The 27,646-nt window shown below is 38.7% G+C and overlaps 1 protein-coding gene across 2 annotated transcripts in view; it reads right to left on the reverse strand.

The window, feature by feature from the left end:
- Fnip1 (folliculin interacting protein 1) overlaps positions 1-27,646 on the reverse strand; it is an 85,689-nt gene that overhangs the window by 33,684 nt on the left and 24,359 nt on the right. For both annotated transcript variants that reach the window (XM_069993685.1, XM_069993684.1), the window contains exons 2-6: positions 14,662-14,788; positions 13,671-13,805; positions 7,932-8,032; positions 7,371-7,445; positions 4,689-4,780 (exon numbers count right to left, since the gene is read on the reverse strand). In XM_069993685.1, the coding sequence (XP_069849786.1) occupies positions 4,689-4,780; positions 7,371-7,445; positions 7,932-8,032; positions 13,671-13,805; positions 14,662-14,788 (530 nt within the window). The remainder of the gene's footprint in view (positions 1-4,688; positions 4,781-7,370; positions 7,446-7,931; positions 8,033-13,670; positions 13,806-14,661; positions 14,789-27,646) is intronic.

Genomic DNA, 27,646 nt, shown 5'->3' on the forward strand with positions numbered 1-27,646 from the left:
GGTCACTCTCTGGCTCCCAAAGCTAATTCTAAAATCAGTTAGGATGTCAACCCATCATTCTCATTCAAAAATTTCCTACCAAGATCATACCTGTCTTTCATTTCCTCTTCTTCCACCAATATTTAAATATAATCAAATTTCCCCCACTTTTCCATCATATATTTAATATTACAGTTCAGTAGTTTTCAAAATGTGTTCCAAGAACACCTGGAGCCTTCTGAGACCCATTCAGGAAAGTCTGTATAATCCTCCATTTTCCAACTAGTCTACATGAGGCAGAAGATTCTGGACACATTCCAATCATTCTTGCTCCACTCAATTTTCATTGCAGCTAGAATATTCTTCTGTATATACAAACCTGATCTGATTATGTTGTTTATTGTGAAAAGTCCTTTTTTTTATCCTTGAGAATTTACATCAAAGACCTACAACTTTAAGAATTATAACTGAGCAAAAATTACAGCTGCTGTGTTCTGAAATCCACTGCCATGTTTGTGTAAGTCTACTACATATTACATAAAATGCTCCCAGGCAAAGTAGCGGGTATACTAAGCCACTTGGGGGAGTGATAGAACTTTTTTTTTGCCAGTCCTGGGGCTTGAACTCAAGGGTTAGACACCATCCTTGGGCTTCTTTTGCTCAAGGCTAGCATTCTAACACTTGAGCTACAGTGCCACTTCTGGCTCCTTCTGTGTATGTGGTACTGAGGAATCAAACCCAGGGCCTCCATGCATGGTAGGCACATACTCTACCACTAAGCCACATTCCCAGCCCAAAGATAGAACATTTTTGACAAACCAATTCACAAGATCTGTAATTGGCTTGACAAACCTTCTTCCTTGGATTATACCAAAAGTGGTGACACTTCCAACCTCTCTCTTTCTTCACTTATAATCAGACATGCATCACAGCCTTCCTCAGGTCTACTCATTTTTTCTCTCAAATCATTTGCCCTAATAAAATCCTTGCATATTCAATCTTGCCACGCCACTTGTTCAAAAAGCAAAGGGGGAGTTAGAGACCAGTGGCTCACGCCTGTAATCCTAGCTACTCAGGAGGCTGAGATCTGAGGGTCATGGTTCAAAGCCAGCCTTGGCAGGAGAGGCCGTGAGACTCTTATTTCCAATTAACCACCAGAAAACTGGAAGTGGCGATATGGCTCAAGTGGTAGAGTGCTTGCCTTGAGCTGAAGAGCTCAGGGACAGCACCCAGGCCCAGAGTTCAAGCCCCACAATGACCAAAAAAAAAAAAAAAAAGAGTTACTAATCAAAACCAGCTCAGGCAGGAAAGTCCTAGAAATTCTATCTCTAATTAAACAGCAAAAATGCTGTGTGGTCCAAGTGGTGAAGTACTAGCTGTGAGAATGCAAGGTCCTAAGTTCAAAGTGCAGTACCTTCACACCTTCACATGAGCATGTATGCGTGTGTTCACACACATATACACACACACACACAGATGGAAAATCTAAACTAGCCTATCTTCACTAGTGCCCAACAGCATATGTATAAATAGAAATTCCTCTGTAATCATATTTTTATTCTTTTTATTTTTTCATTTCCTTCATTCTTACTCGGTGCTTTACTTACTTATTCACATTGTTTACATACTCTATGATCTCTTATCCCTAGAACTGGACATATACTGTGATTCTTCCTAGATTATTTCTTTCCCCAGCCATCTGAAGTTTATACCTCAAGTCCTAAAGGAATTCTTCCATGAATTGAGTGCTTCCTATGATTTTTACCAAAGTCTGCTTTTAATGTTGACTAAGAATTCACTACAACAGGGGGCTGGGAAGGTGGCTCAGTGGTAGAGTGCTTGCCTTGGATGCATTAGGCCCTTGGTTCGATTCCTCAGCACCACATAAGCAAAAAAGAAAAAAGCCAGAAGTGGCGCTATGACTCAAGTGGTAGAGCGCTAGCCTTGAGCTGAAGAGCTGAAGGACACTGTCCAGGCCCAGAGTTCAGGCCCCACATCTGGACCCAAAAAAAAAAAAAAAAAAAAAAGAATTCACTACAACATGCAATAATTGTTTTATTACTTCTTTGAGTACCACTAAGTATAAATCCACTGCAATAAAAGCTGTACCTGGTTAATCACTAAATCCTTAGGACTTAGCAGAGTGTGAGCCCAGGTGCTTGGTAAGTACTTGATTAATTAACTGAGTATTTCCAGAAATAAGAAATGGTGCTCAACTATGCTTGATGAACAATTAACAGTGTGTAAGTACAAAGCACTTACTAAAGTCTACATTTTTATTAAGTGAATTTTCTGCTCTATGACAGGATGAGTATATTTAGCTTCTATAGTATAATTCACCTCAATAAGTGGCAACTAGTTTGTACTATTAAAATCAGTAAACTAGGGCTGGGAAGGTGGCTCAGTGGTAGAGTGCTTGCTTTGCATGCATGAGGCCCTGGGTTTGATTCCTCAGCACCACATAAGCAAAAAGAAAAAAAGTCGGAAGTGGCGCTGTGGCTCAAGTGGTAGAACGCTAGCCTTGAGCTGAAGAGCTGAGGGACAGTGCCCAGGCCCAGAGTTCAGGCCCCACGACCGGACCAAAAAAAAAAAGAATAAACTGGCCAGGCGCAGTGGCTCAGGCTTATAGCCCAGATACTCCAGTGGAATTAAGAGATCCCAGGGAGACTGTGGTTTGAAGCCACTCTGGAGAAATAGTTATTGAAACTCCATCACAACAAATACACTGGGTAGTACTTGTCTGTTACGGAAGCAGGAGGATTGAGGTCCAAGGCCAGCTGGAATAAAAAACATGAAACCCTATCTAAAAAATAAGATAAAGCAAAATGGTCTGGACATGGGGCTTAAGTGTTAGAAGGGGCACTGAGCAAGTACAAGATCCTGAATTCAAACTTCAGTACCAGTGATGATGACAATGATGATAATGATGACGACAACAACTTTTAAAAGACCTCTTGAGCTTGAAAACAGTCAAATTATAAAAATATTTTTATGATATTTTTGTTATATATTTTCCTTTAATAATTAGTGAAGGCCAAGCACTGGTGGCTCATGCCTATAACACTAGCTACACAAAGAGGCTGAGATCTAGGATTGCAGTTTTTAGCCAGCCCAGACAGACAAATCAGAAAGACTTTTTATCTCTAATTAACAGCAAAAAGCCAGAAGTAGAGCTGTAGAAAAGCAGTAGAGTACCAGCCTTGAGGGAAAAAGCTAAGGGACAGAGCCCAGACCCCGAGTTCAATTTCTACCCAGTACAAGCACAAAAAGAAAAAAATGAAGTAATTACTCAGGTGAGTCAAAGAAAACTTCTGCTTTTCCATAAAACAGATATACACTATATTGTAACTACCTAACACTAATAATCCACAGCAGGTGCTTAATCCATGGTTGTTCCCTCAAATATGCATTTCCAAAACTAGTATCTATGAGCAGAATCTATACTGGTCAGGTTGGAAGGAAACACTGTGATATTTTACTAATAGATCAGCTAATAAATATTCATAAAGGTTAAGTATAAGTAGGTATTGTGGTACACATGTAGAATTCCAACACTTAGGAGGCAGAAGCAGGAGCAGCCTGAGGTCAGCCTGGCCAGACACTGTCTCCAAAGGAAAAGGCACAAATACAAGTACACTCATGGTTTACTAAGTGCTGTCCACTCCCAAGGCAACTCTAAAGAACTTAAATGAGATTGTTTATACACTGGAAGATACAGTTAGCAGCAATTTCACAAAGCTTTCTAGGCTAGAAATTTGAGAAAGTTTATCATTTTAGAATTATTAGGTAATAACAACAATTAGTTCATCAAAGTAAAACTAAGCTGTTATGCTAATACATTACTTTAAAGAAACACCATGTTCAACTGTCTGCTCATATAAACTAGTAGCCACAAAAACGAGCACCATTTGAAAAATGATTTTCAAAAAAGAAAAGAAAAATAACTTTCATTGAGCAGATGAGAATATAATGCACAGTTCCACGCAGGCACCAGATTGTCCTTGCATATCTTATAAAGATGGTTATTTCTTCACCATTATACAGGATCTACTCTATTATAAATCAATTTTGTGTGTCTTGAAAAATGATTTCTTTATCCATTTATTAATGGAGTAGAAAATATTAACATTTGTTTATCTCTGTGTTAATGGAGTAGTATCCTAAAAACCAGTTTAATATCTTTTATATAAATTAAGAAGCTGTTAATTTCCAGTAAAAGATTTTAAGTGGTGTTAGAGACTTATCACACCTACCAAATATGGAAAAGAAGTTTTTGTTTGATGAGACAATGGCATGTTTGGGGAAATTACAGAATTTTATTGATATGTCTGAGGAGTGAGATCTTAGTGGTACTGAGGTCTTCCTAAGATTATGTTCCATTATGCCCCTATTTCATTGTCCTTTAACATTCTGCAATAAAGCCTATAATATTTCCCCATTAGCAATTAAAAAAAAAGAAGCCAAGTTAAAATATATCTTTAGTGGTTCTCTTATTTGCAGATATAAAATGGTATATTCTAGTATAAGAAAAATGTTTTCTAAATAAGCAGATGTCATACAAAATTGTGACTTAAATGGCTGTATTATAGTATATGAAATTATTTGGTCTTACAACAAACACACCTGCACTATTTAAAAAAAAAAACAACTTTAAATTCTTGTTATACTGTTCACACTTCTTGAATTTATAAAATCAAAGTACCATTTACCTATATTTCCAAGCAGTCCATTAATAACTGTGTTACTGTCAGCCTTTAAAGTATTATTGTCCTGATTGATGAATTCAAGACTATCTTGTAACCTATGGGAGGGGTGGGAAGAAAAAAAAATCCATATTCATATTATGCTTCTGAAGGTGATTCTTTATACATCCTAATAAAATTTTAACTGCAAAACTATTTTAAGTTTACTTACTAGTATCATAAATGTAAATTATAAACAACAAGCACATAAACATTATAGCCTGAAGGTCAAATTCAGCCTGCTACAGTAAAGTTTTCTAGGAGTATAGTCATGCTCCTAGTACACTTATGTACTGCTATGGTTACTTGAATGCTACAATGCCAGGAGTGAGAAACTACAACACATTGTGCAGTTTACAAAGTCAAAGATATCTATTTACTATCTGCCCTTTAGAGAAGAAAGTTGCTAACTTTGGTTTCCATTACCAATAAGGTTTCCCTCATATTTTTGAATGTGAAAACATTTTCTAAACATCTGCAATAGGAAGGGGAAAAAGAAAGAAGTGCAGAATTCAAAAGGAAGAAGCAGTAAGTAGCAACAACCACCAAAATAACCAAAATCTATTTTAGGCCACACTTTAAAAACAACCTATATCATCTATATAATCAAGCATCCAAAATAACAGAAATAATGTTACTGTGCAAAAGTATCCTTTCTATAAATTTTAGGAATCAGTAAGAAATTAGAAAAGATGAGAAACTGAGGTGATTAAAGTTAAAAAAAGCAATCACTGAGCCGGGCACCGGTGGATCACACCAGTAATCCTAGCTACTCAGGAAGCTGAGATCTGAGGATTGGGGTTCAAAAGCCAACTCAGGTAGAAACATCCATGAGACACTTATCTCCAAATTAACCACCAGAAAACTGAAGTGGCACTGTGGCTCAAGTGGTAGAGTACTCACCTTGAGCTAAAGAGCTCAGGAACAGCACCAGGCCCAGAGTTCAAGCCCCACAATGCCCTCCCCCCCCCAAAAAAAAAAATCACTGAGTTCCATAATTTCTACTTCAGTATTAAAAGTATTTTAGTTAGCATTTTTTACTTTTATTATTATTTGGGGTTTTTTTGGTGGTGGTGTTAGGGTCTAAACTGAGGACTTGCACTTGCTAGGCAAGGGTTCTCTACTACTTTTTTTTTTTTTTTTTTTTTTTTGGGTCTGGTCATGGGGTCTGAACTCTGGGCCTAGGCACTGTCCCTCAGCTCTTCAACTCAAGGCTAGCGCTCTACCACTTGAGCCACAGTGCCACTTCTGGCTTTTTTTTTTCTGCTTATGTGGTGCTGAGGAATCGAACTCAGGGCCTCATACATGCAAGGCAAGTGCTCTACCACTGAGCCACCTTCCCAGCCCCAGTTCTCTACTACTTGAACCACGCCTGCAGCACTTTTTGCTTTAGTTACTGCTCAGCTAGGGTCTTCACTTCTCAAGCAGCTGGGATTAGAGTCCAGAGCCATTATGTCTACCCTAAGGTTTACTTATATTAAAAAAAATCATATTAAAAGTATCATTGCATTGGGCTGGGAAGGTGGCTCAGTGGTAGAGTGCTTGCCTTGAATGCATGAGGCCCTGGGTTCGATTCCACAGCACCACATAAGCAGAAAAAGCTAGAAGTAGTGTTGTGGCTCAAGTAGTAGTGCAATGGCCTTGAGCTGAAGAGTTGAGGGACAGCCCCCAGGCGCAGAGTTCAGGCCCTACAACCGACAATAAATTAAGTAAGTAAGTAAGTAAATAAATAAATAAATAAATAAATAAATATTGTTCCTTTCCTTTCTTCCTGAATGTGAAAACAAGCTACAGGTACTAGAAACGTAATAGAATCTCTTCAAGGCTCAAGAGAATTCAGTATGTTCTTGATACCTCCTGCTCCTTTATATCCTGGGTATCCCTATGACTTGAACTAGCCAGCGAGCCCTGTTCTCTTCAACACCTGCAGAATGCATCTCCAAGATCTACAATCATCTAATCCTAACTTTAACCTTGTACTTCATTTATTAGGTTCTGGTATATAACCTATTGTCTTGACACCAGGCCTGCTCTGTTTCAGTTTTATTGTCTAATCTTGGCATGCTTATAATATCCCACAGCTATTATTATATATTATACGTATTATATATAATGGCTGATACAGGCCATTCCTGTCTGCAGAGTTAATTCTTCAGGGAACCTAAAAACTGAAGAGCACAACATTATAGAATCTAACTCAGCACAGAACTGAAAGACGGGAAATAAGCTTTGATGGAAATCAACCTGAGATGGTTATTTTAAGAAGTAACTCAAGATGGAAATGCACTTAACAGTTTCCTTCCAGATATACCTTCTAGCAAATTCCTAAAACAGAAGTCTTGTGTTTATGTTTTTTTCAACTACAATGAGGATGCAAGCTGGCTTCCATAAGCTTTCAACTAAGATGATTAAAAAAACAATCTAAATTTGTACAGGTATTGTGGCATATGCTTACAATCTCAGCACCTGGAAGGCTAAGAAAGGAAGATCATTATTTGAGGCCAGCTTGATTTACAAAGTGAAAAGCCATCTTATAAAGGAAAAAAAAAAAGGAAAGAAAATATGAATGTGTTGTACAATCTAAACAGCACTCTTTTCATTTTACACAACTCAAGTAATCCATTTCACCCTATGTCCATAGGCACTTACGTATTGAGACTTCCACAGATACTGCTGCCAGTGCGTGCAGTAAACACTTTGCTGAGCATGAGCTGTGGAGGGGAACTATAAAACAAACAAGCAAGCAAGTAGACTGTCAAAGAGAATTCAAAATTAAAACACAATCATCTGTTCATTTATTATTTTTAAAAAAAGTGTAAGTCACACATCCCCCAGAGCATAGTCACAAGACAAAAAGGACAATATAAATTGAGAATCTGACATTTTCAATTGGAGTAGAGATCAAATGAAATTCTCTTGTCTTAAAGAAAATTAGACATGGCCCAGTGCTGGTGGCTCATGCCTATATTCCTAGCTACTATCTCAGTTCAGTGCCAGCCCAGGCAGGAAAGTCCATGAGACTCTTATCTCCAATAAACCACCAGAAAACCAGAAGTGGCGCTGTGGCTCAAGTGGTAGAGCGCTTGCATTGAGCTGAAGAGCTGAGACAGCACCCAGGCCCAGAGTTCAAGCCCCATGACAACAAAAAACAAAACAAAAAACTGGACATGTAAAAATGGATTCACTTAAAAAAATTAGAAAACCTCTCACCGAATCTGATGAATTTTTAAGGTAGATCCTTTGTAACTCATTGCCACTGAGCCAAACATCATCTCTCCAAGCATATTGGCATCAGAAGGGCATCGAGAACCCTGCGCAATAACCGAAACATAAGTAAATACATAATTTTAAACCTTAGGATGATTTTAAATGTTATTTTAAAAACCATTAGTTATAGATATCCCATATAATGGTTAACCTTAATTGAGAAATGCCTAGGAGATTAGTGAAGCACACCTCTGGTGAAATGACTAGATTGTGAGAACTGTGACCCACTCAACAATTAAACTTATGAAGGTATTACTGGGAGTTAAAGGTAAGAGGTAGGCACTAGTTGGAGGAAATAACTCACCAGGGGTGTGGTTTGGGGGGCAGGACTATAAATTGCTCTGGCACACATACACATATACACATATACACATACACACACACACACACACTCTTGATATTCTGTCCAACTGTATGGGGCGCCAAGTATCTTTGAACTGATCCTCTGAACTATGAGCCAAAATGAATCCCCCCCGAGCCAGGCTGTTTTCTCTGGCAGTTTAGACATAGCAATGAATAGTTAACTCACACCTAAGAGTTTTAATTCTTCCTTATATACAACGTTCTACAACTTAAAATGTTTTGCAGCTAAGTTTAATGTTACACAAAAATTTAATTAATAGGGGGAAGTGAAGGAAGGGTGACAACATTATCCAAAAAAGAATTGTATTCAATACCTGATTTATGAAATGGTATCCCCTCTGTATAACTCTCTTTAATAATATTAAAATAAAATTTTATTTTTGAAAATTTTCCTTTTAAAAGACCCATGAAAGCTGGTATAATAGCAAACACGTATTATTCAAGCACTTGAGTGGACATAGCAGGACTATTGAGACTCTGAGGCCAGCCTTGAATTTGACCTTGTCTCCAAGAAAATTAAAAAAAAAAAAAAGGCCACTAAGTATTTTATGGTATACAAATGCCAAATTTAGGCAGGCACTTATGGGTCACACTTATAATCCTAGCTACTCATGAGGCTGGGATCTAAGGAATGGGCTTTGAGGCTAGCCTGTGCAGAAGAGTCCAGAAAACTCCATCTCCTACTAACCAGCAAAAAAAGCTGAACTGGACATGTGACTCAAGTAGCAGCACTATTTATAAGTGGAAAATGTTGAACAAGAGCATGAAGCCCTGTGTTTAAACCCTGAAACAGCAGTAAATGGGGGGAAAAGTAGCACAGTTTATCACAATCATTAGATCAAATATTGATGAGCATTTAGATCACCTTCAGGTTTTTTCTATTACAAATACTGTTCAAATGAACATCCTTAGTAATGTCTTACACATATACATTTCCCTAAGGCTTATAACATAAATGTAATTCACTATATAATTTTTATTACTTCTATTTTGTAAATGAAACATGCACAAATGGAAAAATCATATATATTTTGTACTTTTTAAAAAGAAGACTTGGGGTGGAAATGTGGCTTAGTGGAAGAGTGCTTGCTAAGCATGCATAAAGCCCTGGGTTCAATTCCTCAGTAACACATAAATAGAAAAAGCTGGAAGTGGTTAGAGTTCTAGCCTTGAGCAAAAAAAGCTCAGGGACAGTGCCTAAGTCCTGAATGCAAGCCCCAGGAATGGCCTAAATAAATAAATACAAGGGGCTGGGAAGGTAGCTCAGTGGTAGAGTGCTTGCCTTGCATGCATGAGGTCCTGGGTTCGATTCCTCAGCACCACATAAGCAGAAAAAGCTGGAAGTGATGCTGTGGCTCAAATGGTAGAGTGCTAGCCTTGAGCTGAAAAGCTGAGGGACAGCGCCCAGGCCCCAAGTTCAGGCCCTGTGACCAGCAAAAAATAAAAAATAAATAAATAAATACAAAGAAAAAGAAGACTTAAGCTGGGTACCAGTGGCTCATGACTGTATTCCGAGCCACTAAGGAGGCTGAGATCTGAAGATTGGGGTTAGAATCCAGCCTAGGAAAAAAAAGTCCCAGAAAGACTCTTACCTCCAGTTAACTACTCCAAAAAACCAGAAATGGCATTGTGGCTCAAGGTGGTAGAGTGCTAGCCTTAAGCACAAAGAGGCTCAGGGACAGCACATAGGCCCTGAGTTCAAACCCCATCACAGACCAAAAAAATAATTAGTAAAAAATAAAAAGACTTACCTGTGCTCTACTGATTCAATGTATCTATTAAAATTCTAAGAATATATTTTATAAAAAATAGAAAAATACTATAAAATTCACATGGAATTATAAAAGACCACAAATAACCAAAGACTCTAGAATGAGAACAAGAAAAAGATTGAGGTATCAAAATTCCAGATTTCAAAATATATTACAAACATACAGTAATAAAAATAGTATGGTACTGGCAGAAAAACAGGCAAATAGACCAATAGAACAAAATATAGAGTACAAAAACTAATCCACACCAGCCATGTCAATTATTAATCACAAGGGTGCTAAGAATACTCAATAAGGAAAGGATAGTCTGCTGCTGAGAAAGCTGAATTTTTACATGCAAGCAAGTAAAACCGAACCATTACATCATATTTTAAAAGTCAACTCAAACTGGATTAAAGACTTAAATGTAAGATCAAAGAAAATCTTTAGAACATTGATCTTGGCAATGAAAGCACAGGCAACAAAAGGAAAAAAGAGAAGGCTGGGAATGTGGCTTAGTGGTAGAGTGCTTGCCTAGCATGCATGAAGGCCTGGGTCCAATTTTTCAGTACCACATAAACAGAAAAGGCCAGAAGTGGCACTGTGGCTCAAGTCATAGAGTGCTAACCTCGAGAAAAAAAAAAAAGCAGCTCAGGGACAGGGCCTAGGCCCTGAGGCCCTGAGTATAAGCCCCAAGACTGGCAAATAAAAATAAAAATGAAGCCGGGCACTGGTGGCTCACGCCTGTAATCCTAGCTACTCAGGAGGCTGAGATCTGAGGATCGCGGTTCAAAGCCAGCCCGGGCAGGAAAGTCCATGAAACTCTTATCTCCAATAAACCACCAGAAAACTGGAAGTGGCATTGTAGCTCAAATGGTAGAGCGCTCGCCTTGAGCTGAAGAGCTGAGGGACAGCGTTCAGGCCCAGAGTTCAAGCCCCACGACCAACAAAAAAAATAAATTAATTAAAATAAAATAAAATTGGGACATCTAGCTAAAAAGTTTCTACAAAAGGGAACAATCAGAAAGGCAAAAAAGAAATCTGCAAGATAAGGAGAAATCTTTCACAAACTACTTATCTAGTAAAAGGTCAGTTTCCAGAATATATAAAGAACTCGTACAACACTATAGTAAAACAAACAAACAAAACAACACAGCCAGGTGCTTGTTGCTCACACCTATATTCCTAGCTACTAGCTATTCAGAAGGCTGAGATCTGAGGATTGAGGGTTTGTTTGCCAGTACTGGGCCTTGAAGTGAGAGCCTCATGTTCTATCATTTTTACTCAAGGCTGGCACTGCACAACTTGAGTTACAACTCCACTTCCAGAATCTCAGATTTGAGGTAAGAATCTCAGGTAAGAATCAATCTGTTCCGGCTGGCTTTGAACCTGGATCCTCAGATCTCAGCCTCCTGGGTAGCTAGGATTACTGGTGTCTGGCTAGATTGAAGTTTGAAGCCAGCTGAGGCGAAGTGCTTGTTTTAGCATATACCGAATTGTTAACAAAATCATCACCAGCATGTCATCAATTCTAATATGACAAAATTTATAATAAAAATCATATAAGAAACTACTACTACCATTGCCTTTTATGCTTTATTTAAAAGGCCTAGATTTTCCAAGTACTTGTTGCTGAAGTTAATAATCTGCTATAACCCATGTAATTTAAAGACAATGTTCTAGTTACCTGAGATCACATTTTATCAAACATATCAAGTACAGTGAACAATATTAAAACAGTTTAAATGGTTGGATAGTTTCTGCTTTTAAAACAAATCTCTTAAGAGGATTCTGATATGAAATGTGGTCATTATCACTCATTATCATCAGACTCAATAAACTTGGTCAGTTTACTACTGTTTATTTTTCATCACATAATATATAAAAGAAGGTTAATTTTCCACAATTGGAAAAATAGAACACTTCACAGTGGCATAACCTCTGCTGGTGCTACATGGCAGAGTACTACTTGGGAATTTGTTTAAAGTGAAGAAAAAGAAAACAAAGGAAGACAGAAGTGTCTGTAGAGTACTCCTACTAAACACCCAGACTTTAGCTATTCCATTGAGAAGTATAAAGATAAATTTCCACTGAAACACAATCATCTCAGTACAAATAACTTAAATGCTCAAGAATCTATTTTGGTACAAAATATAAAATTCTTATGATTCATGTAAGTAAGAGGATACACATTTCCTATTGGCTTAGCGTGAAACTAAACAATGATCTTATATAAAATATGTTTATAGGGCTGGGAAGGTGGCTCAGTGGTAGAGCGCTTGCCTTGCATGCTTGAGGCCCTGGGTTCAATTGCTCAACACCACATAAGCAGGAAAAAAAAAAGCCAGAAGTGGCGCTGTGGCTCAAGTGGTAGAGTGCTAGCTTTGAGCTGAAGAGCTGAGGGACAGTGCCCAGGCCCAGAGTTCAGGCCCCACGACCGGACCCAAAAAAAAAAAAAAAATATATATATATATATATATATATATATATATATATATATATATATACACGTTTATATACATTCCTATGTAGTTACTCATTTAATCCTGCTTAGTTGCTGTTAATGCTACTAGGGTTTGAACTCAGCACCTTGTAGTTCTATTACTAAGCTATATCTCTAGCCCTGTTTTGTTGGATTTATTTCCTGGTCCAGATATGAACCTGAGTAGCAATCTACCTATTTTAGGCTTCCTATCATAGCTAGAATGACAGTTGTAAGCCACTGCATCTAACTGTCACTTAAGAGTCCTATCCACTGTTCTGCACAGGCTAACCTTAAACCACAGTCCTCCCTACTTCAGACTCCTAAGTAGCTAGGATTACAGGAGTGAAGAACTGTCATCTGCTAATGCCGTATTTTAAAAGAATTCTGTATATTTCTGTGTGTTCTACTTCCAGTTATGTTCTAATTTTATAATATGTCTGAATTGTATTTTGTATTATCTTTAAATTTCAACAATGAAATGGTACAAAAAATAAGGAATTCTGGGGTTGGAGACCTGGCTCAGTTGGTAGAGTGCTAGCCAATGACCAGAAGCATCAGGAACTGAGTTTGAATCCTAGTCTCAGACCAAAAAGTAAAGAAAGAAAATAAAATAAATTCTGATTGCCAATAAACATGAGTTGAGAGAAAGAAGAAAACATCCTAGGTTCCCCATATCTAGATTTTTCAATGTTCATAAATTTGCTTTTTTTAAATGACCTATCTTTAGCCAGGTGCTGGTGGCTCACGACTGCAATCCTAGCAATTCAGGAAACTGAGATCTGAAGCCAGTGGGGCAGAAAAATCCCTGTAAGACTTTTATCTCCAATTAACCACTTAAAAGCTGGAAGTGTTCCTGTGGCTCAAGGTGGTAGAGTGCTAGCCATACGCAAAAGAGCTCAAGGACAGCACCCCCAGGCCCTGAGTTCATACTCCACAATTGACAAAAAATAAAAAAATAAAACTAATTACCATAATGAAATCCTAAGGAGATAAGGACTAGTCACTGTGATATTTCTGGTCCTAACATGGCACTCAAAACTATTTATAAGTGAATGAATAAACAAATGAAATTGGTGATTTTACCTGGTACTTTGGACACTGCTCTTTTACATCAGAGGATAAAGTGATGGAACTATCCAAAGAGGAAGAACTGTCTCCGCCAGGTTTCAGTTGACAGCATTTCCCAAAGACTTTAACTTGAGCATCACTACACAATTTCTGAAACACAGATGATATTCCCATTCATATTCTGACAGAGTTCTTACTATATGCAAAATAAACTACAGTATAAAACCCTTTGGAAAACCCTAGAATGGCAAAATAATCTATTTTTTAAATTATACCTACTTACATTTGTGCTATATTTAGGACCATTTTTCTTTATTCAGAGCTAATCTACAACATTTGTAGAGTCTAGTACATTTTTCCACTGGACATTTTAAAATCACAGCAATTACTCTACATCACTATGGCTAAAGCAGTATTTACTAATAATGACTTAAATACCAGAGTGGTGAAAGACACCTGTAACTGAAGACACTCAGGAGGCAGAGATTAGGAGGATTTTAGTTCTAGGTTAACTTAATTACAAGCCGTTTACAACATATTTCAAAATATAGTGTCAAAGTTTACAGAATAGTTTTTCTTGTTTTTACACTTTAGCATAGGAGAAAATACAGTGTTCTACAGCCTAGAGCCTTAAATTGTTTTGTACCTTTAAATAGATATTTTCACTTTTCTAGATCTCATTCTCCACAATTGCAAAGCAAGAGGTTTAAGACACATCTTCCATAAAGACCCCAATAACTCTGCTATACCAAACAACACAATCATATTAAAAAAAATTGAACTACAATTTCTAGCTAAGAAATAATGAAATAAGAATAATGATAAGAAATAATGAAAGTGTTTTCTTAAAAAGTAAACCCTCACAATTAGGACTTTGAATTTTAAACATGCTAGAGACAAATGCTTATCACAAACAAAAATACCATAACTGAACTTTTACCTACCCTTTCTTTCATTATTAAAATATCCAACATTAAATTTCAATCAAATCAATAACGATACTCACTGAAACTGATGTGTCCTCACTTTTTCTCTTAACACTGGAGTCAAACAAGACATTTCTCCCTCGTCTTTCACAGTCTTGATATACTATCAGTCGAATCTGGCTTGGATCAAACTCTGGTAAAGGCCAACTAGAAAGGAAAAAAGGTACATCAGAGATACTTTAGAAAATGTCAATTTATATCTTTATAAATAAATCCATATAATAGATCTAGAAGTCAAATTATTACTAAAGAACACACTAGAGATCTTTATATAAAATAGCACTACTGAGTTTAATGTTGTAAGGCTTGAACTCAGGGCCTGAGCACTGTATATGAGCTCTTTTGCTCAAGGGTAGCGCTCTACCACTTGAGACACAGTACACTTCTGGCTTTTTCTGTTTATGTGGTGTTAAGGAATCGAACCCTGGGCTCATGCATGCAAGGCAAGTACTCTACCACTGAGCCACCTTCCCAGCCCCTGTTCTACTACTTTTGAACCACAACACCACAGGAGATAAGAGTCTTACAGACTTTCCTGCCTAGACTGGCTTTGAACCATGATCCTCAGATCTCAGCCCCCTAAGTAGCTAGGATTATAGGTATGAGCCACTAACACTCAGCTACTGACCTTTTAGATAAATGTGAAAACAGAAACTATTTTCAGTTTAAACAACAGCAAAGGAGTTGAAAGACATAAATAAACAAAGTGATAAAACAAGTGTAGTGGAAATTCTCAAACAATGCCGTCAATAAAAACTTGTACAGCAGGGGCAGGAAATGTGGCTTAGTGATAGAGTTCTTGCCTAGCATGCAGGAAGACCTGAGTTTGATTCCTCAGTACCACATAAACAGAAAAAGCCAGAAGTTGTGCTGTGTCTTAAGTGGTAGAGTGCTAGCCTTGAGCAAAAAAGAAGCCAGAGACAGTGTCCAGGCCCTGAGTTCAAGCACCAGGACTGGCAAAAATACACACACACACACACACACACACACACACACACTCTCTCTCTCTCTCTCTCTCTCTCTCTCTCTCTCTCTCTCTCTCTCTCTCTCTCTCTCTCTCTCTCTCTCTCTCTCTCCTAAAATTAAAGTTGATTCCAGCAATTCTACTTCAGAAAAGTTTACCACAATAGAAGAATATTTATAGCAGGCATGTTCTTAATAGCTACAAATTGAAGAAAAAATATCCACCAATAGCAGAGTGTATAAATACATTATGATATTTTTATGTTATTGAAAACCATACCACAAACACAATATAGGCAAAAAAATAAGGCTATATTGTGAACAGTTAATACAAATACTGACTGTATTTTTCAATTTATACAAAAAGTTAAAGACAAGCAAAATTCTGTCTATGGATGCATATCTAGTTTTCAAAACTGTAATCATAATTTTAAAAAGCAACTAACAGCCTTAATAGTTTGGTGGCTCACACCTGTAATCCTGGGTATTCATGAGGCTGAGATCTGAGGATCACAGCTCAAAGCCAGCCTGGGCAGGAAAAGTCTGTGAGACTCTTATCTCCAATGAACCACCAGAAATCCAGAAGTGGTGTTGTGGTTCAAAAGTGGTAGAACACTAGACTTGAGCAAAAGAGCTCATACACAGTGCCCAGGCCCTGAGTTCAAGCCCTACAACCCACAACAAAAAAAAAAGGGTCATAACTGTATAACTTTTCAGACTTAAACTAAGTAATGCTATTTTATATAAAAATCTACAATGTGTTCTTTAGTTATAATTTGACTTCTAGATCTACTATATGGGTGGCACTGTAACTCAAAGTGGTAGAACACTAGCCTTGAGTAAAAGGAGCTCAGGGAGAGTGTCCGGGCCCTGAGTTCAAGCCCATGATCAACAACAACAACAAAAAAGTTTGGACAGTAGGGATGTCTAAGAGTTAGGCACAAGGAAAGAGTCATATCAGCTATATTATACTGGGGCAATGACTATCATCTATATATTTTTTTCTTTTTGATTGTCAAAGTGATGTACAGAGGGGTTACGGTTACATACATAAGGTAGTGAGTGTCAAACTTTTTACCCCTCCCTCATTTTTCTCCTACATCTATATTATAGCTATATGGTGTAAAAGATCAAACAGGACAAATGAAATCAGAAAAAAAAAAAAAAAAAACGGTGAATGAAATGATGGAGAAATTAGCTTGGTGAACCAACATACTACTGTCAGTTGCTAAGAAATGATAACACTAAAACAGACATTGGTGATTCATGCTAGTAACCCTAGCTATTCAGAAGGCTGAGATCTGAGGATCTCAGTTCAAAGCCAGCCCAGGCAAGAAAGTCCATGAGGCTCATCTCCAATTAACCACCAAAAAGCCAAAATAGCGAAAGGACAGCACCCAAGTCCTGATTGTTTAAGCCCAATTCCAACACACACACACACACACACACACACACACACACACACACACACACACACACACACACACACACACACACACACACACACACACACACACACACACACACACACACACACACACACACACACACACACACACACACACACACACACACACACACGAATGTCAAGGGAGATTTGTCCCTCCTTACAAAAAATCTACCAATAACAGATTTTGATTAAGTTCCTTCATTTCCTTTAGAGAAATTTAAATCTGTATTAATAATTCATGTGAAACTACCGGTGACTGGCAACAGAAAACACCTTCATTCTTGACAGAAAATAACATTTTCATTTCCTCCTGTGTAATCCTAATTAAATGTTGATATCCTTAGACCACACTGATTTGCATCACACTAAACAGCCTGTACAAAAAAACTGTGCTTTATGGTTATGTAAAAGAAGCTATTAAAGGCCAGACCAAGGTGGGTCTCAGCTTGGTGGCTCGTGGAGTGATCCTAGCTACTCAGAGATTTGAGGATCACATGAGACTCTTATCTCCAACTAATCACTCAAAAACCAAAGTGGCACTGTGGCTCAAGTGGTAGAGCACTAGCCATGAGCAAATAAGAGGCTCAGGGACAGTACCCAGGCCAAGTTCAAGACCCAAAATAATCAGAAAAGTAGTCTTGTAAAAACCAATAATGGAAAACACTGGATTTAATAGAAATTGCTCAGCAGTTACAATAAAAGAACATAAAGTCTGGACTTCATTAGCTGAGGAAATATGGTCTTAATAAACTTAATTGAAGAAAAGGATGAAACAAAACAACAAAAACAGTAGTCTTGAAGGAAAAAAAAGGTTTCAATAAGGATATGAAATTATGGTCAGAATGAGTAGCTTTCAATTTGCTCAAAGTATAACCAAGAAGAGACCAAGGGGAGGGACAAAAGAAGAAACTGGGAGGCCAGGATGTTAAATATTGGTGTATTCAATGAGTTCAAGCACCACAACTGGCCCAAAAAAAGGTTGTCTAATGAGTTGTTCCTGAAATGTATTAGAAGAATGTGACATTAAGTGTAACAAAAACCTTAAGTGAACTTTTTTTGTGATCAGTGTGGGATTACCACTTACTAAACTCTCAAAACCTTCAAGTCTACTCTTTGTTGACATTCCTGCAACACTTAATATTGCCACATAATGTTATTTTTATTTATTTTTTTTATTTTTGTCGGTCATGGGGCTTGTACTCTGGGCCTGGGCGCTGTCCCTCAGGCTCTTCAGCTCAAGGCTAGCACTCTACTCTTTGAGTCACAGCGCCACTTCCGGCTTTTTCTGCATATGTGGTGCTGAGGAATCAAACCCAGGGCCTCATGCATGCAAGGCAAGCACTCTACCTCGGAGCCATCTTCCCAGCACATGTTTTTTTTTTTTTTTTTCCCATTTCACCACCCTCCCCCCACCCTTTTTTTGTTGGTGGGACTTGAACTTAGGGCCTGAGTACTGTCCCTGAGCTTTTTTGCTCAAGGCTAGCACTCTACCACTTTGAGTCACAGCACCACTTCCAATTTTCTGGTGGTTAATTGAAGATAGGAGTCTTACTGACTGACCAGGCTGGCTTTGAACCACAATTCTCAGATCTCAACCTTATGAATAGCTAGGATTATAGGCACAAGCCACCAGCATCCATCTCCCTTTGATCTTACTTCATATCTTCTATGATATATATCTTCTTTCAATTATATTTGCATTTTAGAAACTTTTTCCCCTGTATTTTGTTGAGGATGTCAAATTACTTAAAAATATTTGACTCTGCCAGGTGCTGGTGGCTCATGCCTATAATCCTTGCTACTCAGGAAGCTGAGATCTGAGGATCACAGTTCAAAGCCAGCCTAGGCAGGAAAGTCCACGGGAGACTCTTGCCTTGCTTGAGCTAAAGAGCTGAGGGACAGTGCCCAAGCCCAGAGTTCAAGCTCCATGACCAACCAAAATAAATAAATGAATAAATAAATACATAGACTATGTACAATATACTACTACAATGTCAAGTTTTGAATTTAGTTTTATAAATATAATGCTTTCCAGCCGGGCGCTGGTGGCTCACGCCTGTAATCCTAGCTACTCAGGAGGCTGAGATCTGAGGATCGCGGTTCAAAGCCAGCCTGGGCAGGAAAGACCCCGAGACTCCCATCTCCAATAAACCACCAGAAAACCGGAAGTGGCGCTGTAGCTCAAGTGGTAGAGTGCTCGCCTTGAGCTGAAGAGCTGAGGGACAGTGCCCAGGCCCAGAGTTCAAGCCCCACGACCGACAAAAAAAAAACATAATGCTTTCCAAATATTTGCAGTAAATGTTCTTATGTACAGAGAGAAAAAGCACAGTGAATGACACAATTGTCAGCTATACATATGCCCAAAAAATAACGTAAGTATATGTATATGATATATTTTTAAATATCTAATAAAACTCAAGAAGTCCATTGACTATAAATTCACTTCTCATAAAACAAGTACTTACAACATTTTAGCACTTAAAATTCATCACATATATGAAAGCAAATATATCACCAAACTTACAACTAGTTTTGGGGTGATTTTTAGGTTCACAGATTTGAAAAAAAACATGTTGGATTAAACTACATTACTGATACTCTATTTCTATTAAAGCAGCTCCACTTCTCAAAATCCCTAAAAACTCCAGGTATGCACAACTGCCAAGCCAGGTTAATAATAGCAGTGAACCATACTCATCTGAAACCACAAGACTGTCAGGTGACATAAAAAAGACGTCTGAATTTAACTCAAAGGCATCTCTACTCCGTAATATGAAAAGGTTCAAACCAGCTATGGGACCAGGGGAGAATAGGAGCCTTTAAGAAATCTCTTGCCATGACAAAACTTATTTTTGAAAGGAAAAAGAAAAAAAAAGAGTTCTACAGCTTCCCCTTTTTTTTGTTTTCGTTTGTTTCACTAAAGAGTCTAGGACTTTTACAGACATAAAATATATGTTTCCAATTCTCTCTTCCTTTTGCCAGTTCTGGGACTTGAATTCAAGGCCTGGGCACTGTCCTGAGCTTCTTCTGCTCAAGTATAGCACTCTACCACTTGAACCATAGTCTGCTTCTGGCTTTTTCTCTTTATGTGGTACTGAGGAATGGAACCCGGAGCTTCATGCGTGCTAGGCAAGCATTCTACCACTAAGCCACATTCCCAGCCCCCAAGTCTTTTATCTCTTCTACTATAAATAAATGACTAAGAAAAAAATCTAAGTAGTCTGTAAACTTAAGTGCTGTGCTGGCAGATGTATAGATCAGGAATGTCAATCTCATTGCTATTATTTTTTAATTTTCTAAGGTTGCTCTGTCAGCCAGTGTTTTGCTGCTGTGATAACGTACCTGACAGAAACTTTTCACAGGAAAAAAAAAAAAAAAGATTTATTTGGGCTCATGTTTTCAGGGGTTTCACCCCTGCCCACTTAGTCCCATGTGCTTGCACAGAACATGATGATGTGGGACAATGTGATAAGAAGGCTCTTTACCTCATGGCAGCCAGGAAACCAAAGCAGGAACTCAGCAAATTGTGGCTAGAAGCCAGCTCTTCAGGAGCCCACATAAAGAATGTGGAGGCCAATTAGTAAGTGGGCTAAGACTTAATGAGAGACTTCACTGAAGTGGAAGTAAGAATGGCCAATAGACACATGCAGAAATGCTCCACATCTCTGGCCATAAAAGAAATGCAAATCAAAACAACATTGAGATTCCACCTCACCCCAGTTAGAATGGCTATAATCAAGAACTCTAACAACAACAGATGCTGGAGGGGATGTAGCCAAAAGGGAACCCTAATGCATTGCTGGTGTGAGTGTAAACTTCTTCAATCACTCTGGAAAGCAGTATGGAGGTTCCTCAAAAGACTAAACATAGAGCTCCCCTATGACCCACCAAACCCACTTCTGGGCATGTATCCAAATTTCCACAAACAAGGCCATACCAACTATGTTTATTGCAGTATTATTCACCACAGCTAAGATATGGAACCAAAACAGATGCACTCAGTAGACAAATGGATCAAGAAAATATAATATATGGGCTGGGAAGGTGGCTCAATGGTAGAGCGCTTGCCTTGCATGCATAAGGCGCTGGGTTCGATTCCTCAGCACCACATAAGCAGAAAAAGCCGGAAGTGGCGCTGTGGCTCCAGTGGTGGAGTGCTAGCCTTGAGTTGAAGAGCTGAGGGACAGTGCCCAGGGTTCAGGCCCCATGAACGACCAAAAGAAAAAAAAAAGAAAGAAAGAAAGAAAAAGAAAAAAGAAAAGATAATATGAGGGCTGGGAAGGTGGCTCAGTGGTAGAATGCTTGCCTTGCATGCACAAGGTCCTGTGTTCCATTCCTCAGCACCACATAAGCAGAAAAAGCCAGAAGTGGTGTTGTGGCTCAAGTGGTAGAGTGCTAGCCTTGAGCTGAAGAGCTGAGGGACAGTGCCCAGGCCCAGAGTTCAGGCCCCACGACCAAAAAACTAAAAAGATATATATACACATATATAGATACATACAATGGAATTCTATGCTTCCATCAGAAAGAATGAACCTCCCCATTTGTAAAGAAATGCAAAAAATCATATTAAGTAACCCAAACCCGAAGAAACATAGGTCCCATGGTTTCCCTTATTTGCAATAAATAGTGTATGTCTAAGATAATCTTCGCAGATGAGCAGAATAGCTCAATAGCTACTTACATGTGACTACATAAGACGATGCTAAGTGAAATGAACTCCAAGACATGGACGCAAGAGGGTTTTCTTTGTTATTATTGTGACTTCTTGTTTCTTTTATAGTCTTCCCCCTAAGGTATACCTATCCCCTGTTGTAGCTGTTATTTGATTTTGCTACCCTGGTATGTGAAATGGGGAAGGGAAGGGGAACAACAGAATGGTGAGACAAAGGACAAGGGAAACCAATGCAACAGTGATATACACAAGACATTATTGGGGGGATTGGAGGAGTGAATGAAAGGAGGACAAAAATGAAGGAAGGAGTAGTAAGTTTGACAAGAAATGTACTTATTACCTTACTTATATAACTGTAACCCCTCTGTATATCACCTTGACAAGTAAAACAAAAGTAGCAAACATTAGGTCAGTTAACAAAACCCATGTGAATTAGGAGGGAAAAGAAATTTCACAATCCAAAGTTATAATCATACATTTCTACTGTATAATCATCATACTTTTCCTTTCTAGACACAATGAAATTTGTGCTGATTCCTTGGCGGGGAGTCAGGGGGTAAACTACCCAATTTTGATATAAAATATTTTACTCAATTAAAAAAAAAAAAGGAATGTAGAGGCCAGGTGCCAGTGGCCCACACCTGTAATCCTAGCTACTTGGGAGAGTGGGATCAGAGGACTGTAGTTTGAAGCCAGCCAGCCCTAAAAAGTCCTTGAGACTTATCTCCAATTTACCACTAGAAAAACTGGAAGTGGCACTGTGGCTCAAATGGAAGTGCTAGTTTTGGGCTAAAGAAGCTCAAGGACAATGCCTAGGCCAAGTCCCAGGACTGGCAAAAAAAAAAAAAAAAAAAAAAAAAAGTGGGTTTATTCACCTACTAAACAAAAATTTTTAAAGAAAATCATTTCTCAATGTGCCCCAACTTTCTTTGTTTCAGTGAAATCCAAGTACCTATTCTTGGAAGTCACAATATACTTGTATCTAACCTGCTGGCCAGCAAGTGGACAGGCAAGCACTAATGATCACGGCTACCAGAAATCAGTATATAAACCAGCTCACTAATCTGAACTCTTATGATGAATTCAAGGAGACAAGTCTAGAACAAAACACTGACTTTGTAGAGATGTAGCCCAACAATATGGAGTGTTTCCCTAATGTCCAAGGCCCTGAGTTACAATCCCTAGGAGTGGAGAAAATTTTTGTTTCAATATACAAACTTCAATTCAGCTATATCACTTGGCTACTTCATGAAAGACATTTTTAGCTTAGTTGAACTGTATTTTAACGTATGTCAGATGCTCTTCCAGAACACACTGAGACCAAAAATCATTCCCCAATATCCAGAATGGCAGAAACAGAAGAACAGGCTCTGAATCAGCTGATCTTGGATTTAAATCCTAGCTCTGCTGTATACTGACGGAGATAGTAATGTCATAAATTTCTAATCCTCAGATTTTTGTAGTTTATTACTACAGCTAATCATCCCTTTGAAGTGTAATGTTCTGTTTTAAGTTATAAAAGTTGTGCTTTTAATCATAATACTATATATATTTAATTTTTATTATCTTGGTACTTGTCGAGATAAATTAAAATCTGTTGCAATTCGTCTAGCAATTCACCATAATTCATTAGAAGAAAAACTTTCAAAAGCCAGGCGCTGGTGGCTCACGCCTGTAATCCTAGCTACTCAGGAGGCTGAGATCTGAGGATCGCGGTTCAAAGCCAGCCCGGGCAGGAGAGACCGTGAGACTCCTATCTCCAATAAACCACCAGAAAACCGGAAGTGGCGCTGTAGCTGCTCAAGTGGTAGAGCGCTCGCCTTTAGCTGAAGAGCTGAGGGACAAGCGCCCAGGCCCAGAGTTCAAGCCCAACGACCGACCAAAAAAAAAAAAACAAAAAAACTTTTGGGACTGGGAAGATGACTCAGGGGTAGAGTTCTTGCCTCCTGTTCATGAGGTCCTGAGTTCGATTCTTCAGCACCACATAAACAGAAAAAGCAGGAAGTGGTGCTGTGGCTCAAATGGTAGAGCGCTAGCCTTGAGCCAAAATGGTGAGGGACAGCACCCAGGCCCAGAGTTCAAGCCCCACATCCAACAAAAGAAGAAAAACTTTTAAGTCCATCTTTGATTTACGTTAGAAGGCTGTATAAAGACACAGGAGTAAACTGAATGCTTTCATAAGCCTATACAAGAAATATTTCATATTCAGAATCTTTAATATAAAGTACAGAAGCAATTTGCTTAAACTAGGTTTAAGCAAGCTCCTTGTATATTACACACCAAAAAGCTCTAAGTGAAGGTGTGGTTCAAGTGGTAGAGCACTAGCCTTAAACAAAAAAAGCTCAAGGACAGTGGCATCCAGGTCCTGAGCTCCAGGACCAGCACAAAATAATAATTAATAATAATAATGCTCTTCTCTTTCAGTTCATCATTTTACTTTATTTATAACTTTATTCTTTTTCTTTCATCTTAGATTCTCTCTCTGTCCTCCATTCTCCCACCATCTTCCTTCTCCACCATCAATTACATACTACATTCTTCAATGTTATGTCTGTTAATAAACTGCAAAACATGATAACTATTTCTTAAAATGTAACATTAATAGGATATACTTTGTTATAATACACTATTTTAAAATATTTCATTTTTGGTTTTTATTCTGTTAGTATGCTTTATCCTATATATGCCCTAGGTGCCTACTTTATATTGTTTCAAACTCTATGAAATAGCCAAGTACCAGTGACTCACACCTGTAATCCTAGCTACTGAGAAGTCTGATACCTGGAGGACAGAAATTGAAGTTTAGCTAGGGCACAAGTCTGTGAGATTCTATCTTTAACCAGAAAAAAGCAGAGGTTGGTGCCAACCATTAGCAAGCAAGCCAAGTGAATAGCTCTGATATGGGCAAAAAATACAAAACTCTATAAAATGTTAATAATATTTCAAATTAAAGGAAGAAAAATGGAACGCTGCACCTAAATTCATTCTTTTTTTATAAGCCTAGCACAGTGTCTGGGTTTTTTTTGTTTTTTTTGTTTGTTTGTTTGTTTTTGGTTGTGGGGCTTGAACTCTGGGCCTGGGCGCTGTCCCTCAGCTCTTCAGCTCAAGGCAAGCGCTCTACCACTTGAGCTACAGCGCCACTTCCAATTTTCTAGTGGTTTATTGGAAATAAGAGTTTCATGGACTTTCCTGCCCAGGCTGGCTTTGAACCACGATCCTCAGATCTCAGCCTCCTGAGTAGCTAGGATTACAGGCGTGAGCCACCGGCGCCCGGCTGGGTTTGTTTTTTTATTAAGTGCCTGTGGCTCACACCTGTAATCCTAGCTACTCAGGAGGCTGAGATCTGAGGATCACAGTTCAAAGCCAGCTGGGCAGAAAATTCCATGAGACTCTGATCTCCAATAAACCACTAGAAAACCAGAAGTGATGCTGTGGCTCAAGGTAGAACACTCACCTTGAAGAGCTGAGGGACAGTGCCCAAGCCCAGAGTTCAAACCCCACGACCGACCAAAAAAAAGCCTCAAAATGTGAACTTTGTGCTTGCTAGACAGGCAAGGTATGGTATTCAAGCCATGTTTCCAGCCTTTTATGATATGGGCTCTTGCTTTCTGTTTGGACCACAATCTCCTTATTTATATATACTGCTTGCTGGAATGCACTATCCACACACTGCTTCATCTGTTGAAATGGGTATTCTCCGAACCTTTTTTCTTTTTTCTTTTTCCTTTTTTTTGCTCAGGTTTGTGTGGAACTGCAATCCTCCTAGTGTCAGCCTCCCATAACTGGCCTAGGCCACCATGCCCAGCTAACTCCTTTACTTTTTTTTTTTTCGGGTACAGTCATGGGGCCTGAACTCTGGGCCAGGGCGCTGTCCCTCAGCTCTTAAGCTCAAGGCTAGCGCTCTACCACAGCGCCACTTCCGGCTTTTTTCTTTTTGCTTATGTGGTACTGAGGAATCAAACCCAGGGCCTCAGGCATGCAAGGCAAGCACTCTACCACTGAGCCACCTTCCCAGCCCCAACTCCTTTACATTTTTATAACAAATCAGTCTTTTATTGCCAAAACAATGCAGAAGTAGTATATTAGAGGGCACCTCTAAAATATCATACTACGCAAGTCTTTGGGGATAAGAGTTAAGAGGTCTTTCAGACTGACTTTTGAAAACATGTGTTATCTTCTGTTAGTTCTTGCTTTTCCATTATGTTCTGCAGCATTTTGAAAACTTCATTCACAAAGGCACTTGTCACTATCAAACAGTAATCAGAGCAAATGACAAAGATTAGGGCTGGGAAGGTGGCTCAGTGGTAGAGTGCTTGCCTTGCATGCATGAGGCCCTGGGTTCGATTCCTCAGCACCACATAAGCAGAAAAAACTGGAAGTAGTGTTATGGCTCAAGTGGTAGAGCGCTAGCCTTGAGCTGAAGAGCTGAGGGACAGTGTCAGGCTCAGAGTTCAGGCCCCATCACCGACAAAAATAAAAAATAAAAAATAAAAAAAATGCATTTAGCCCAATGTTTAAGTCCGCATGTTGAAGGAGAAAAGCAATATTAAATAACTGCTAAATATCAAGAAACTCAAATACCAAAAAAAGATCAGACACTGAAGTAAAATTACCATGTAAACATTTGCACATTCTTAAGAGCCCTAGAATTTCTGGTATATATTTGGAATCGTTTTAGAAACAGAGGCCTTGATTTCTCCCAACAGAAGCTCTTTTTTTTTTGAGAGAAAGAAGTCTGGAATAAGCTTCCAATAAACTATTCTGATAAACGTTTGCCTCTGAGGATCCTAAGACATATTCTACTAATTTGTATTTTATTAATGTAACACAGCTTTTCTAAATATCATCTTTTGTTTCTGTATACTTATAGTTTCTGTATTAAGGTACACACAAATAGATTTGATCTAAATACAGTGCCTGTTTCTTAAAAGCATTTGTGCAAGTAAAAACAATTATAACCAAAGAAAAGACTTGAATGCATAGTTAAGCTACAGTAGAACATCAGTGTTTTTTAGGATCTAGTTTCCAGTTCCAAACTACTATAAATAAGATATGAGACAGCAAACAAACCTACGTAATACCAACTGGTACTAGAAGACAACAGGGCTTTTTTTATTTCCTGGCAAACAGTTATTTTATTGTGCATGCTATCGTTTCAGAAAGCTGAACAACCTTTCCTCTGAGCTTTTAAAACTAACATGTAAACATATCAGTATTTATCCAACACAAAACTTTGACAGAAGAAAATGAAAAACATCAAGGCAATTTTTTTTTTTTTTTTTTTTTTTTTTTTTGTCGGTCATGGGGCTTGAACTCTGGGCCTGGGCGCTGTCCCTCAGCTCTTCAGCTAAAGGCGAGCGCTCTACCACTTGAGCTACAGCGCCACTTCCGGTTTTCTGGTGGTTTTATTGGAGATAGGAGTCTCACGGTCTTTCCTGCCCGGGCTGGCTTTGAACCGCGATCCTCAGATCTCAGCCTCCTGAGTAGCTAGGATTACAGGCATGAGCCACCAGCGCCCGGCTTATCAAGGCAATTTTTATACATATACAAAAACAGTAAGGACAAGAAACATCTCATTTACAATTAAAATATCTAATCTAATTAAGAGTATTTTAATTTCTTCTTTTGGAGGAGGGGCTGTCCTGGGGCTTGAACTCAGGGCCTGGGTGCTATCCCTGAGCTTTTTTTTTTTCCTGTCAGTCATGGACTTCAACTCTCGGCCTGGGTGCTGTCCCTTAACTCTTCAGCTCAAGGCGAGTGCTCTACCAGTTGAGCCACAGTGCCACTTCTGGTTTTCTGGTGGTTAACTGGAGATAAGAGTCTCATGGACTTTCCTGCCTGGGCTGGCTTTAAACTATGATTCTCAGACCTCAGCCGCCTGAGTAACTAGGATTACAGGCGTGAGCTACCAGTGCCCAGC

This window comes from Dipodomys merriami, unplaced genomic scaffold (genome assembly GCF_024711535.1).
Source record: "Dipodomys merriami isolate MVZ:Mamm:240054 unplaced genomic scaffold, mDipMer1.0.p SCAF_44, whole genome shotgun sequence".
In the NCBI taxonomy this organism is placed as follows: Eukaryota; Metazoa; Chordata; class Mammalia; order Rodentia; family Heteromyidae; genus Dipodomys; species Dipodomys merriami.